Below are 16,798 nucleotides of genomic sequence, written 5' to 3'. Positions count from 1 at the left end.
ATTAATGAAATTACAAAAATGCGTTCCTTATATTATTACTTATTTGCTAATTTGCTAATAAGGAACCGTTTTTTAAATCAATTTTCAACGCACTGTACGCATATATTTTGACAAGTTCGTTATATTATATATTTTATTATAGATGAAACTTTCCATCCACGCTGGAAACCTCGTAGTTACGGTAGGTAAAGTACACTGAATTATACACAAATTTTACCCCAAATAAACAATGTACCATCAGAGGTAAGAAAACCAACTAAAAAAGAAACCTTTAACTCATGTATTTGCCTGTAGGATTGCAATTTGTTTTCAGGAAGTAAAAATGCAGAGGGGACGAGGAATTTATATACATATATATATGTTCGTACTTCAGTGTCGGTGTTGGCTTATCGAGCCCATCAAGATGAGCTATGATTAGATGATTTTAATGGAGATACTCTAGCACTCATGATCAGGCAACTAGGGAATTGCTGGCTAGATTGAGAGTCAATTACATAACGCTAGCGATAGGCTAACGGAGCTGGTAATATGCGCGTTTCTTCTGTACTTGGTGTATTTGTGTATATATATATATATATATAAGTAGTATCAAAAATGTGACTCCCACTGCAACTCTGATTTCTTGACCAAACGACCACAAAAACCTCAAAAACTCACTTTCTCTCCCCGTTTCGCGCCTCATTTATTACGCTGACGATGTTTCACGGCGCAGAAAAGCAGTGATGAGTGAAAGATGCACTCTCATCCTCTCATCCTCTCATCCTCTCATCCTCTCATCCTCTCATCTTCTCATCTTCTCATCCTCTCATCCTCTCATCCTCTCATTCTTGAAGTATGAATGCACCTTATCGTAATCTTCCAAGTCTCGGGGACACCAATGTTTGTATATCGTGACCTTTGTAAACCTCTCTCGGGAACGATGTGCCACACATACGCGCGCGCCTATTTATCTATCATGGGTAGATCATGTTCCGCGCATTTATTTGTTGTGCTGACACAGCGTGATGAGTAAATGCACTTTCTCATTCTTGAAGTATGAATGCACCTTATCGTAATCTTCCAAGTCTCGGGGACACCAATGTTTGTATATCGTGACCTTTGTAAACCTCTCTCGGGAACGATGTGCCACACATACGCGCGCGCGCTGGTGCTTCTTATTATTTTCGTATTGTGACGCAAGCAAAACAAATAATAATTGTTGTTTTTAGGATGCCTGGCCCCTAACCCCGCCAGGGTGCGTGGTGCCCAACCCAAAAAGGTTCTAAAAAAGCGACTGTCATATCGTATTTGAAAATATTATGCTTTTGCCTGTGGATATCTAGAAAAATGACAATTTTGTTTTCTCTCTCTCTGCGTGTGCTATCAACGTTGATACAATGACACAAATTCAACAATACGTAGGCCTTGGGACGAGGGAAGTTATACTTCCTGCCCTACTGACGTCACTATTTCTCAACAATTGCCAGAGCTGATGTTAACAACCTGCTGTAACCTAAGCATCATGTGTATTGAAATATAAACAAAACAAATTGTATACGTCGGCCTTGGGACGACGAAAGTATGGGTGGAACTGTCAACGCCTGTTTATTTGCTATTTGTCCCCCACAGGATATTGTGCGCATTGAAAAGTTTTTTGTTGAAAAAAGTATAGCATTGTTTGTTTGTACCACAAACGGGGGGGGGGGGGGGGTTATTGCTAGGACATTGACTATAGCGCTTATTGTGTTTTCACCAAAGGAGAGGTGGTCGTGTGGGGTGGGGATTCCTATATAACGTAGCAGTTTCTTCTTTTGTACATCATTATCATAGTGAACGTCAATCGTGGCAGTTCAGTATTCTTTAATTTGTTTGTCTGGCAGTATACATACATACATATCATCGTGGAAGTTTTTTAGTGAGCTACAAGTTTTATTTTGAAGTCTCTCTATCTCTCTTGAAAGGTGAACGTCAATTGTGGCAGTTCAGTATTTTTTAATTTGTTTGTCTGGCAGTATACATACATACATATCATCGTGGAAGTTTTTTTTAGTGAGCTACAAGTTTTTTGAAGTCTCTCTATCTCTCTTGAAAGGTAAGTTTTTATTTTTTTCATGATATATTTATATTTTGTTTTGCGTCTGACACACACATATTCAAGAGGAGTCATAAAAAATTGACACACACACTTACATGTCGCATATTTTTTACCTCCTACAACAGTGCACACACACACACACACACACTCACACACACACACACACACACACACACACATACGTGTAAACGTGGTCTTATAAGGCCCGAGTGAGTGTACATATGTTGTTGGAACCACTATAATTTGATAAATTAGCAAAATAAAATTCATTTTAAAATGTCGAGACCATGCATGTGATTACAAATACCACCGTGGTTTTTGAAAATTATCATTTATGCAGTTTTCCTCACGAAAAAATGGTTACTATTCTTGTTGGAACCTGGTACCAATATCACCTGTCTAATTTACGTGTTGTAATTTTTAATACAATTGCATCCGTTGTGGGTACCGATCAATATTGCACAAACCGTCCAACCAATCACAATTCTTGTAGGTCACATGATTTCTTCCTGTGTGTAAGCAGCTACGTACCATACCGAATTGAGCAAATAGTTGTGAAATGCGCTTTACGGCGTCAATTGAGAGCGCGTAACTTGGACGTTTCTGTCTCGGCGCAGAGCATTCGGAAGGGGAGGGGGAAAGAGTTCCTCTCGCGGCGGTCGGAAGGGGAGGGGAAAAAGAAGAGTTCCTCTCGCGGCGGAGTTAGGAAGGGGTTAACTGTTGTGCAGTCAGTGCCGTACTTAAGGAGTTTTTGCCCCACTGTGGAATTGAGAAAATAATCACATTTACCCTAATCGCTGACTCTTAATTTTTACTTTGCATACTTTTACGTGTTGTTTGAAGATTTCAGAAATCAAAGCAGGCTTGTGTGGCCTATCATGCCGCAACTGTGTGAAACGAAGCTCTTTATTGGAACGCTACCAAGCGAAACGCAATAGGTAACAAGCGACAAGAGATACGTATCGCTTGGAATTGAACCCTCAGTAATCAATTCGACCTTTCGCATTGATGCGACAGGGCAAGCTGCACATGTCGCTTTCGGCTCGGTGCATTAGGTTTTTCGCGCATGAGCGGTGAATTTCTTGCTTTAGATCGAAGTCGCTAGTGTTCATGGGAGTCCGTAAGGGGGGGGCAAGGGGGACCCGTGCCCCCTTTGGAAAATGAAAGTCAACCAAAAATTATATATTTCACACATATAATTCCATTTCAGCCACAATAATATGTGTTAATTAATGCACGAACATGATAAATTCAAATGTAAGCAATGTTTTTTTGAAGGAACATTGGGTAAAATGTGGCTTATTTGCTCCCCCTGTAAAAAAAAATACCTTCCTTGCCCTTCCCTGGAAAAAACCCTGCTGACGTCCATGCCAGTGTTGTCTGTCGATTGTCGCCTGCCACTTGTCGCTTCGATCTGAAGTCTCCTTGAAGGGGTCAGGGGAAGAATTCTGACGGATGCGACAAGCGACAGTGTGCTTCCACATCGACAAGAGACACGGGTCCCTTTTGTCTTGTAGACTAAAACATTCACCGCCCGTGCACGACAAGTGGAGGCATCACGATGCACAACATTGATAAAGTAGCCAGTTTGAGTGACACAACCAAGCGACATGCAATATTTGCAGCTTACCGTGCTGTATCAGTTCGAAACGTTGCAATGATTACCGAGGCTTGTCGCGTTACGCTTCGGTCTGGAATCTGCTTAAACGGCATAAACGACAGGCGACTGGCGACATGGAGATTTTATACCAAAGCGACAAGCGACATTAGACCATTCAATATAAGGCAAAGCATTCACCGCGCATGCGCGAACAAAAGTACGAAGCGACATGATGCACGGTATTAACAAAACTGGCCAATCAGAGCGACACGCAAGCTACAAGCGACACCTGCATCTTGTCGTGTCGCTTCTGTTCGAAAGGTTCAATTCATTACTGCTGGTTCGCTTCCAAGGGACATGTGTTGGTTGGCGCTTTCTCTCCCTTACAAGGCAAGAAAGCTGCAAACGACAGACGACAAGTGACAGGCGACAAGCGACACGGAGAATTCACACAGAAGCTGCAAGCGGCAAGCGACACTAGCACAGTTAGTCTAAATCCAAACATTCACCGCGCATGAGCTAACAAGAGCACTAGGTGACAGGATGCACGGTATTGAGAAAACGGCCTAATCAGAGCTACACGTGCAGCTTGACCTGTCTTGATACGAAAGGTTGCATTTATTTCTGAATGCTGGTTTGCAAGTTAAGCGTGTCACGTGCCGCTCCCCTCTGAAAGCTACACCAAGCCATTGTTTTATTGAATTCTCCTCAGGAAAGGAAGAGAATGCTTATACAAATACAGTCTCCGTAGATCATTTGCGAAGCCACTCATTATATTTGAAACTCAGCGTGCACTATAATCAACTGAAGCGGCCCTAACAAATTATTCGCTGGAACTTGGATCTCACTTTCCTCATCGTTGTGAAGGGTCACTCGCAATAGAATTGTTACGATTTTATCTCTCTGGTTGAGAACAGAATTTGGAGACTATAGTCGACAAAAAAGTTATTTCTGTTGGAGTTATTAGATTTGGGGAGGAGGGTGGTGCTTCAGATGGCTGTTCCATGTAGACTGTAGATTTGAACAAAAGGAGCAAAGGAAAAGTAACTTATTTAATTTCTTTGTAAAATGAATTAAGTGTTAATTTACCAGAAGTCCAGTACAGCGAAACTATCCAAGTTTATAATGGTGTGAGTCTTAATGGACATTTTAATTAAACCTTTCTTAACAAACTGATTCAATATTGAATAGGGTAGTGGTTCCCTAAGGGTGCGCCGCGGCGCCCTGGGGTGCCGCGAAATGTTCCGGAATTTTAACTGAAATGCCACTTACTTGTTAATCTACACAGGGTTTTAGATATGCTTGTTCCAAACATGTGCTTATTTAGTACTATTTACATAAACAATGTTTCTGAATTTGAAATATGTGCTTATTTTTTAACATAAGGCAAGCAACCTAACAACACTAACTTAGCGTTGCAAGTTTTAGATAGGCCTATGCCTATATTCTGACTTGGGCGCCGCAGAAAACTTTTGAAACTACAAAGTTTGGGATCCCCTGAAATAGGGCATAATTGTAATAAAGAATGATTGACGTATAAACTTGATGTGAATCGTAGAGAAATGTTTGTTTCGCGAATGGAGCGAACAAGAAAATGTTTTATAAATCTCATTCCTTGCAACCACCCAATCACAGTAACTGTTGATCACCTGACCTCTACTTCCACGTCACCCATGAAGCCTGCTGGTGCTTCTTTGCGTCCTAGCACCTAGACCACAAGCATTTCGTTTTCGCGCCTTTTTTACCGGACGCCCGGTCCTTTCTTATTTCGGTAGTTCTTCTCGCAGTCAAGTAGGAGGGGTACGAGTTCCACTTAAAGCCTCCCCGATGGCCCTGTCGACCTCCGTGACGGTGTGGTTATCACAGAGCGCTACGACGTCAGGGGTTCCGGGTGCGAGTCCCGGGTAAGGCACGGGTATTTGTTTGTCCAAATGAGAAAAACTGAAAATTGAGAATAACCGAGAAATGAAAATCTTGATAATATAGTGAAAAACGGGGGATACTTCCGGTTAGGGGTATTCCTTAAAAAAAAATGGCGTATTGGTTGCTTCGTCGCCTTGTAATCAAAGGGTCCCGGGTTCGATACCCGGTGGAGGCACTTTGTGGGTTGGATTCCACTTTAAACTGTAGATCCATTCCCAATAAGCCTTACTGTGCATAAAGCGGACTTAACCAAGCAAAATATGTACTATTTTGCGAATGTGGGAGTTGTTGGAAAGGTTCCCAATATAGCTATTTTGTTCTTTGATTATTGGGCTGGTTTAAATAGAATTAGTGAAGGCAACGAGAGCAAGTGAAATATTCATTCGAGAATTAGACTGCAAGAATCACTAGCAGAGTTGTCTGTTTCCATCCGAATCGTGGCGCGCCAAAAGCAAGTTCCGAGCGACCCAGCTGGCCGCTGGCGCCAAAGTGTCTGGAATCGTCTCAAGCAGACCGACCTGCAGTGAGCACACAGGCAATGAATTCGGTTTCTGGTGAAGTGACACTTATATATATATATACACACAAGACCAGGAACGTGACCGGGGATGGAGGGTTGGGACAAGATATACATTGTTAAATTTGGACCAAGTTATCTGTTTTTACCATGTATTTAGTAACTCTATAGTCCAACAGCCTTTTGAAGACCAGAGCTTATCAAATGGGTTCTTCGTTGATCGCATTCAGTCCCATCGACGCTGTTATCAGACTTTCTCAATAGGAGCCAGATCGTCCTTATTTAAAAAAAAAAAAAAGTGAAGGGAAGGGAAAGTGCTCCCCTGTGCAATGCACCACGCCATGAAGGCGTATAGGGAGCGTGGGGTTAGGGCCTCACACTTTCTTGATTACGGCCGAAGGTGGGGGTGATGTGATCAGCACCACGTCCCTTGCCGCCTTTACCCCCAGAGTTTCCTCCAGGTACCCACTTTATACGACGATGGGTGGACGCCGGAGCTGCCTGAACAGGTGGAAAAATTTCCGGTTCTCCCCCGCCTGGAGAACCTTATTAAGTCTTTGAATTATATTAATTGTGTTGTGTCATCACCCAAATTTTGGAGCTCTCATCTAAGTTCGAACCCGGGACCGCAGATAATACGCAGGAGACCTTTTCATGGTAAGAGTATGATAATTACAATGGAATGAGAACCCAGGGGCTAGATATTTGGCACCCTAGTAGTAGGGTGCCCATAATATTTTGACCCCAAAACGGGACATCCCAAGGAGATCAGTGTACCTCCTCCCCTCCTGAAAAATCAGTTAGGCCTAATTATAAATTTATTGTTATGATTAAAGTATTATTATTATTTTATTATTTGAAATATGATCTCTCATTGTCAAAAGCTATTATTTATTATAATCTCGGTGTGACTTACACAGTATTTCTGGTTCCTTCTGATCAACCTTTGATGTTAGCCCTACGCAGAAGTTGGGGAGTGCCAGAAGTATGTATCAGAACAATCAATCTTCTTGAGAGCGGCTTTATTTTTCACCAACCGTTTGTAAATCTCCTCAAAAACCTTACCCCACACATCTGACGCGAGATTTCCCACTTCAGTTTGTGGTTTGTCCCAAGTTCATATTGAAACTGCATATACGTTTCTTGGGCATACTTATGCACTCTCTACAAATAACGGAACACACGCAAAACAATACAACTTTTTTTTTTTTTTTTAGCATGAAATATCTCAACATTATACTTGGTTTTCAAGCTAACCCCTAGGCTTTTCTAAAACGGTACAAATAGTGTGTTTAAATAATATCGAAGGGACGACCGCGACACGCCTCTCAAACAGGACTGTCTCGTTCAAAACGGGAAACGTCCGTTTCCATGGTGAACAACAAGCACGGCAAACTCTCTAAATAATTCTTTGTTATTATACCTCTAAACATTTAGTTAAAGCAACCACGATGTAGATAATATTTTCGCATTGAGTTTACCAATATATGTACGTAATTGTATCTGGGCTGAAACTCCTTATTATGTAGATGTCACCCTCGTTTGATCCACCTTTTCAAAGCCAGGAGTTGATTCAGCTGTGTGTTGTAGATCTGTGAGAAATATAATGTATCTCCACAATTAAGAATTGAAGGAAACAGTGTGTGCTGCAAAAAATGTCCGTGGCAACGGTTGCTAAGGACGTGAAAAAAGAAGGGCTATTTGAGCTATTTTTGAATTTTCTCGGCCTTTTGTGACGATTTCATGGGGTGTCGTAGTTGGGCATTTCTCGCCTCCGGGGGTTCCTTCATGGAGAACATTTGTGTCAGTGAGACAGTCAGTGGTGGGATTGGGGCTTTATATATATTGGATAACTCGGCCTTTCATGTACAATTTTCTGAAACTTTGAGTGAAGTTACGAGCTAGGCACATTGTAGCTCTGTTTGTATACTCTGTTCCGAGAGTGACTCGAGAGTGCTCGACCAATTAACGCGTGAGAGGGAACAGGGAAAATGGGAGAAAAAGGAATTTTAAATTCGTCGTTGAAATCTTCAGTGATACTTATTCTAAAGGTAAAAGGTAAATATAATCTACGTGCATTGAATCATGCTGTGAAGGTACACAGGGGTCAAAGGTGGAGCTCTCCCACCGTTGAAAGACCACAAGGTGAATGCAACGCGGTCATGGAAACTCTCCCTTCTGAAGCATGACGTCATATGAGTTGCAGAGGCGGGTCCCGTTCCTCTGTAGGCAGAGAAGAAGTGAATTGGTGTTTGCAAAACAACAATATTTCATGAGCTTTAGAATATTAGGAGGGAACATTTAAGAAAGTCAACATCTTCTAAAGTTCAAAATTTAGCACTAAAATATTTCTCTAGAGCACGGTTTACTTTAGTTAGTCGTTAAACTCACACCTTGGAGTAAAAAGTATTTTGACAATTAGGCTATTATCAGTCCTTCTGATTTTTATCAGCCTGGCGTGCAGCATTTTTCATTGCATTGTATGGGTCATACGTAGATAGCTAGGTGGTCGAGCGTGTTCAGTGGTAAACTGGCGACCTAGGTGCCAATGGATCCGGGTTCGATTCCCTGTGTGAGGTGTAAGGCGTGACGTTTGTGAAGAGTACGAATTCCACGCAGTAAAACCCTGGACCGCATTCTGCAGAATAATGAGGATCTGGAGCCCAGATGCACTGACAGTATAATCCTCTGCGGTTGCGTGTTGGCGCCCTGCATGCTAAGTTGCCCTTCGCAACATCTGTTTTTAACTAGGGTGTACAGACTTGAGTCTTCAGACGACGGCAGTTCTAGTATTTGCCTCGACTGTACGTAATCACTGGCGTAGGCCGAGGGGGGATGGTTGAAGGGGCTACGGTCCACTCCGAAATTTTAAGAAAACCAACATTTTCAAATGAAGGCAGTGAAGAACTGGGAAATGGGGGACCAGAGTGAGTGTTAAATGTGCTGACGTGTCCATAATTTAAATAAATCAATCAAGTATTTTTAAGTTCCGGCCTGCATGAGTCTACCTTTGTAAGTGTAACTCATAATTCATCTTCGTCGTCGCCAATAGTGGCTGAAAAGCGATGTAAATATTAATGAATGCAAACATAAATTCTAGCTCTACGCTGTAGCAATTCTGACCACCTCTCGTACATAAATCAATTTTGTATACTTTTTCTCCATGTCGATGCTTCTCAACAATATCTGGTTAGTAAAGGTAGAATGAGAATGAGAGAAAGGGAGATGTTTCCAGATGTTTCCAGCTTTGGCTGCAAATCGCTTCTCCCATCTCGCTAGAACTCGAGAAAGACCAAACTGTTAAAATTCAAATTTGGAGGCATTACGGGAAATATAACTTTCATTATTGTAGTGGTTGTTTCTACATATTTTATTTTTTGAGGACACATTCCAGGGTGGTCAGGCACCATTGGCACCCCCCGTGCGCAAGACTATGCCCTCACATATCAATTTTCATTTGCTTCATCTGTAGAAGAAAGTATTGACGGTAACCAAAATTAGCGATGTTGTTTGAAAGTGTGTTAATATCGGGTGTGTTGTAGAAGAAAAGAAAGCATTATTTACACTGTTACTCTTCCTTGCACTCGTATTGTGTTTCGTTTGTTAACTGGGACCTCCCCGTTGGTGTAGTGGTAACGTCGTCGCCTTGTAATCAAGGGGTCCCAGGTTCGATAGCGGATGAAGGCATAGGAATATAGTGTTTCGGGTTCCACCTTCAACTGTAGGTCTAGTCCTGATTAGCCACACTGTGCATAAAGTGTACTTAAAACACAAAGTCAATCAATGAATCGTTTGTTTACTGAACGATGCTATTCGAATATGAGCAAAGCGCTTTCGTTACTTACGAAAAATGCTTCTACTTTAACAGAATTATAATCGAACCTTTTTATATATTTCAGCTATGATTGCTTGGAAAAGTTAAAGGACGTTAGGATTGTACAATCTCGGTGGACTCATTATCTTAGCACCAAAAATTCTGGGTTGGAATTCCTATGTCAGTTTCGTATCTCTAATGAGGCAAATAGGAAATAATTTGGAAATATGCTCTGCCCCAGGTTTCTCTGCAGCGGCCGAACGAAAGCAAGTCTCTGCGCAATCAGTCAATATGGAGGACTGACTAACGAACGCGTGCGAGGGAACGGGATTGTGGTAAAGGTGAACAACGACCACCCTTTCCAGCAGCGCTCCGCTTACTCACTCTTCCCCTTTCTTGCGCAGCCTTGCTCCATAGATACCCGGGACAGAGTATAGAGAGAATTGGAAGAGACAGCAAACGTGCCATTTTGGTGGCAGAAGTCCTCACTGCATCTACGCACAGTATCGGCAGTTTTAAAAAAAACAATGGTATCTATTTGCGTTGGTAATACATCAAAAGGTGAAGAAAAGCAAATGCTGTTATTCACTTTGTTGATGTCTGGTTAAGTATTTTCCTATCTCGTTGTTGTTAACTTTATCGAAAGAGATTTTTTTTTACTCTGCAAAAGATAAATCGTAATTTTGTCACGCCTTGCATGTATCCTGCAGCTAAATATTGACAACAGTAAAAACGCAACAAAACCAGTGTAACAAAGGACTTTGGCCACGTGTGTAAAAATGAACGTTCCTTTCAACGAAACTCGCACGACTCCACCGCTAACTTTTACTGGCGCCTAAGAGTCTGGACTCTGGAGTTGTTTCGCCCAGACATGTGTGCTGGATCTGCTGTGAGAGCTCGAGTTTCGGGTTCACTTCCAAGTGAACGAGAGTAATGTATACACCCAAGCATCAGTGGCGTGTGCAGGGGGATAGTTATGGTTGGGAACGCAATACCCCCAATTGATTCAAGTTCGCTGCACAATTAACGTGAACTGCAAAGAAAGATGGGGAAATAGTATGACTGCTGTCCACTATCGCAAGTCACGTAGTGGTAACGGTATCACATATAACGATGCGGCGGTCCGGCGTTCGAGCCTCAGTGGTTCAGTTTCCACTGGATGATATTCATTGCGCGAAATCACACCCACCGTCATGGCCACGATTTCGGCAAACATTTCGGGGTGTTTTTTTAACACACTTGATAGGCATTGCGCCTACAGTATTTGTGGCAGTGACTGAAGGTACGCATATAACGATTACATTCTAAATGCAGTTCTTCTTCATTTTGTTTTAGCCTCGTAAAGATTAACAGACTATCTATCAGACTATCTAAAAAGATGTGTAAGGCCTCACACACTCTTCGATCCCGGCCAATTTGGAGGTGATGTGATCAGCACTACGTTCCTGTCGCCTTTACACCCCAGAGTTTTACCTCTAGTTACCCACCATTTATTTGAGGCTGGATGAGCTCCAGTCGCTTTACGCGGGGACAACGACGGAAACATTTCGATCTTAGATCATCCAAGGGACTCCCGTGTGGCAGACAGGCGCCCTACTGACTAGATTACATTATATTGTGCATAACCATTATTTATTTGGAATCAGCCCCTCCCCCGCGCCCTTAATTAAAATGATATATTGTTAGCACTAGCTTACCCGGGGTGGGGGGGGATTCCAGGCCAACCAAATTCTCAACTGTGGACATTTGTATTTAAAAAATGAAAATAAATTGAAATACGTTGCAATGGTCCCTACCAATATTTCTGAATTACTTTTGCTCATACAATGATGAAGGTAACGTACATAGGAGGAAAATTCACGCTGTGGGCCTATCAGTATGTTCCGCCATGAAACGTGTGCCTGTAACAGTGTACAATTGGTTGATAATTATGGTAATGAATGTAGTTATTATAATTACTTGAGAACAGCACATACGAAAACAAGAAATACCATTGATTCAACATTAACATGTAATTTTGAGATCTAGTGAATGATAAAATGTGTGTGAGACTCGTGTAATAATTGGTTCACATGATGGTCATTTTGCAATTATTATATTTGTTATATAAGTAATATGAAAAACAAAAGAAGAAATGATTCATTAAAAAATTGTTCCATGAATTTTAATTTTAATGTTAAAAAGGAAAAAAATGTCTGGGCCTCTGAGGCCCCCTCAGGTATGTTAATTTCTTGTACGCCAGGGGAAGCTAGGGATAAGAAAAACCAAACTTATTCCAGTCTTAACTGTAGTTCTTTTGTAAAACAATGGTTTTATGCTTGCAATCATGTATTATATGGTATTGCTGCAAGGGTTCTTCGCTTTGGTCAGATTCCCATTCAATCAACAATTTGGCTGCCACCTTTCCTCTTCTGTCTTTTACTCCTGAGCTAGAATACAATTCAAATGTAGTCGAAAAAAGGTATAGGCTAGGTGATGTAATTTGAAACTCTTTCATCTTCGATTCCTACAGATCATAAAATTGTAAAGTCACGACTTCAATAACACAAATAATTTTCGTCGGAATAACAGTTTTAAGTAAGGTATAAAAATGGCTACAAATTGGCCGTTGTTCAACTCTAGATATTAGAGAACCAAGTTATATCATTTGATCAGGTAAAAATACAAAATACGTATGTTGATAGGATATACGTATTGTAGAACAAAGTGAAAACTATAAAAACCAGTGAAATTGAAATAAATCTACATTTCTCAAGTAAGCATAAAGGAAAGGAAGAGTAACGCACAATTCTTGCAGTAATGATAAAATATTACTAATTTCGAGAGCTTAACCGTGAAACGATTGCCCCGCCATCGATATGGAGACACACGGGAACGAGTCATACAATTCGACAAAGACTGCTAGGCCTCTATTTTGACGTGAAACAAGCTTCGTAAGTTCTTTTTAACAAACATTGTTTCAATGTGCGCGAGCTACACCTCCGCAGTTCTATTCACTGGGAATGACCTACTAAAAGCGCGAATTTTCATGAAAGGCTAGCATGTGAGTCAATGTGTGAAGAACCCCGTCTCCTCGGATTAAAAGCGCGGAGTTAGAGTAGAACCCAGAGCCCCCTGGTAGCAGCAGATTTTTTGGCGGATGGAGTGGGGGAGGGTTGCACGTAATATTTCGTTTATACTGTAGGAAAGTTCAAGTCCGTGCTTCTGAAGTAAGACATGGATGCCGAAATATTGAGGACAGCGACAGAGTGCTGAAAACAACTTTTCCCACCCTCTTTTTTACTTTTTTTACTAGCGTTTTGGATAAGATTGATTGATTATTTTTTTGTTTCAAGTCCACTTTATGCACAGGAAGGCTAATCGGGTTTTGGATAAAAGTATTTACATTTTGAAGGCATAGTTTCCCTTCCCTTGTAGGAATAATGCGGTGAATTCAGCACTCCTACATAAAAGTAAAACATTTTACCAGTATTCTTTAGGTGAGCCTACCTACAAAGATTTAATTTTCCATAATTGTAATTGCTAGTCAGTTAACAAAGCATACACCCTTAATCCACCATCGTGGAATTAACATTTCTTTTCGCATGCATATCTCAAAGTTCGACTACAAAAACACAATTAATTGACTTGGTGTTTTAAGTCCACTTTATTCACAGTCAGGTTAATCGGGACTGGACCTACAGTTAAAATTGGGATCCGAACCACTAGTGCCTCCACCGGGTATCGAACCCGAGACCCCTTGATTATACAGAAACACAATGACCGAAAATATGGGAATAAATAATATCACCCATGAAACAGCAAAATCAAGTTAAGGTTTTGCAACTGATGTGGTGAACGCTCCGTGCAGACTTGAAGACGCCAATGCAACAGTCTCTTTTCATCTTCCCAGTTATATCGTTTACGTATCGGAAATCACTCCCGCAAGCCGGCTCTGTGGCTGAATTGTTAGCGTAGCGTGCCACAAAACACACGGCGTCCTAGGTTCGCATCCCGGTTAAAAAACCTGGACATGAAGTTGTGTTTGTTCCAACAGCCTGTTTCATCATTCATCCTAGCCTTCACATTATATGCGACATTTGCATGAAGACACAACATTTGCTGCTGTTATCTACTTATTGATTTGATTAGTTTACATCTCGCTTCTGTCTCTTTTGGTCACGCGAAGATTAGGGTGAAATTGAAGCCAGGCAATGACGAACACGCATGGGCGGTTAGCGACACACAGACTGAGTGTGAGTCTAGACGCCAAAGCCCCGTTTGTCTGCAAAATGCACACTCTGTACTAATAGCACTTGTATAGTTTAAAATATCGATACATCTGATTAAAAATATTCATTAAACTTCGTTGTCCTTTAAAACTGCCACTTTCAATATATATTTCGCCATATAACACAAATACCGCAAACGCACTAAAGGAAAACAATAGCCACACTGGACGCGAACCAAGAAACAAGGATGTTGATTTCAGCCTTCAATATCTCTCCACTTGACTTTTAATTGTTGGCATTCAAAATGTTTACATTCTTATTTCGAGGAACAATTGTTTATATTCGAGCAATAAAATTGTACATATTGTTTGTATCACGTGACCTTTGAAAATATGGTCATGATGTAAGAACTTATTTAAGCGCCAGATACTCCTTCGTTCATGAAATTAGCAAGAAAAAGGATTTGACATGTTCTATTCTGCTATTATAACAACGTTAAGACATTTTAATAGTCCATGGTCTTCTTCACTTCTGCTCCTTCAGCTTCTCATTTTTGTGCGGCCCTAGGTATCCTAGTACGAACCCCCCGCCTCCCTTCCTTGAGTCCATCGTGTCATACCTAAAAAGAGACGTTGTCATTTAGGCGCTTGAAGGAAAGTCATCCCTTACACCCCGCTCCTGTTTGTGGGTAATATTCCCACCCTTTCAGTGGCGTGCCTATAAATGTAGTAAAGGGATGTGAGCATAAGGAGATTATGAGTTATTTCTTACCACTCCTGGATCATGCATTGTTTTCCTAAATTTGACGTTTTCTTAAAAGGAAAGTTGCTCTAAAACCCCTTGTACGAGTAGATAGGCAGCTGTTCCATAACTTTCCAGCTGGCATATCATAACCAAGTGACAGAATTCGGCTCTGTTTAGCGTGAAACACAATACAAGCTGACGTAGTGGTTAGGATAACAGACTGATTCTTCAATATTTTCCCGCTCATCTTATCAATTAATCATCTATATAACAGTCACGATGAATAAACTCCGTGGCGAAACTGCCCTTGAATAACAAACGCCTGTTGATTGGTTGACACGTGATCAGAACATCGAATCGCATTGCCGCTGTTATCTGGTTTTCTCGATCGGATCCCACTAATTCACGTAGCTTCCCAACTGGCTTCAAGAGCCAGAAATGTTCGAGCTCCCACCGGTAAATAAATCTGTTATCACGCTAACTTGATTTCTTAGTTTACTTTATGCTAAGATGGGCTAATCAAGACTGGACCTACAGTTTAAAGTTGTATCTGAACCACTGTGTGTCTCCCCCGGGTATCGAACCCGGATCTCCTTGATTACAGGCCGAAGAAATTACCACAACTACATAGGGTTGGCCGTATATGTTAGGCAATAACCGTTCGACTGCTTCAAAGCACTTTGAAAATCGTGGGTTGAGTACGGAAATAATATTGATAAAGCAAACACAGTTACAGTAATCTTTGCAGTAATGAATTACCAGTAAATCTTTTGAACAAACCAAAGAAAAGTTTCGCAAAGATACTCCGTCAGCACTGAAAGATGGGTCAAACGTTTCTTTTGTAGCATTTTGACTATCTATTCCGTCCGCACCACCTGACACAGGTCTTCTTGTACTGCATGTACAATGTAGTTTGGCGAAAGGAAAAAAAAGCACGCAGTTCTTATCGCTTTCTTGCAGGAAGGCAAAGTGACAGAGCAGAAACGTTTTTCATCCTCTTAGCTTCTTATTTCTTACACAAGGCATGATTTTTCCTGCATTTACTTGGGTCTCCCCCATGGCGCAGTTGTAGCGTCGTCGCCTTGTAATGAGAGGTCCCGAGTTCGATACCCAGTGGAGGCACACAGTGGTTTGGATCCCACTTTAAACTGTAGGTCCAGTCCCGATTAGCAGAAAGTGCTATTCAAACACCAAATCAATCAATCCTGCATTTACTTGAAAGGTGAAAACGTATCAGCTGCAAAGGACGGAATTAGCCGAAGAATGATTGAAAGTCGAACTTCAGCTAAGAAAAATAGAGAGAATGAATTTGATGTTTAAGCTTGACCAAGATGAGAAAAATCCACTGGCCCTGTTATTTAATTTTCAACAATAAGGGAGCGGTCGGAGAGTGGTGACGCAATGAGCTCTTTACCATGTGATCCTGCCCCTGCGTTGCCAAAATGTTCAGCATTCTTCAACAGATGGTCGTCACCTTTATTCAGTGCTAAGCATTATCATTATGAACGTCACACACCGAAAGTCAAGATGTAATATTTATCGTTGTTGAAGCTTTTGATAACGAAGGAGTGAAGGAAACTGGCAACACGGCGGTACTCGGGTAAATGCGGAAGAGAGAGGAGAAAACAAATGACTGCCAGTGACGGATCTACATATTTTGGGCCCATGGCAAGCATCACTTAAGGCCCCTTCAATGTAAAATACAGAAGTATGTGAAAGGAAATGTCAAAACCTTTCTGCTATTCCGTTTCTTCAATGTATGTATATATTGTTCGTGCGTGCGGGCCCATGGAAAAATTTGATTTTGTTATTTAGCGTCGCCTACAGAGTGTGTCTAATCGCGACGATGAGGATGAGTGATGATAGGATGAAATTACGGAGTGGATGCAGCAACACTCGCAAAGAACAGCCATGC

General features: G+C 41.4%; 1 protein-coding gene across 11 annotated transcripts in view; it reads left to right on the top strand.

The window, feature by feature from the left end:
• LOC145991218 (uncharacterized) overlaps positions 1-16,798 on the top strand; it is an 88,009-nt gene that overhangs the window by 19,675 nt on the left and 51,536 nt on the right. For all 11 annotated transcript variants that reach the window (XM_083127162.1, XM_083127157.1, XM_083127163.1 and 8 more), the window contains one exon: positions 143-181. In XM_083127162.1, the coding sequence (XP_082983288.1) occupies positions 143-181 (39 nt within the window). The remainder of the gene's footprint in view (positions 1-142; positions 182-16,798) is intronic.

The sequence above is a fragment of the Lepisma saccharinum genome, chromosome 8 (genome assembly GCF_977018435.1).
Source record: "Lepisma saccharinum chromosome 8, izLepSacc3.1, whole genome shotgun sequence".
NCBI lineage: Eukaryota > Metazoa > Arthropoda > Insecta > Zygentoma > Lepismatidae > Lepisma > Lepisma saccharinum.
This window is presented reverse-complemented; position numbering and strand designations above follow the sequence as displayed.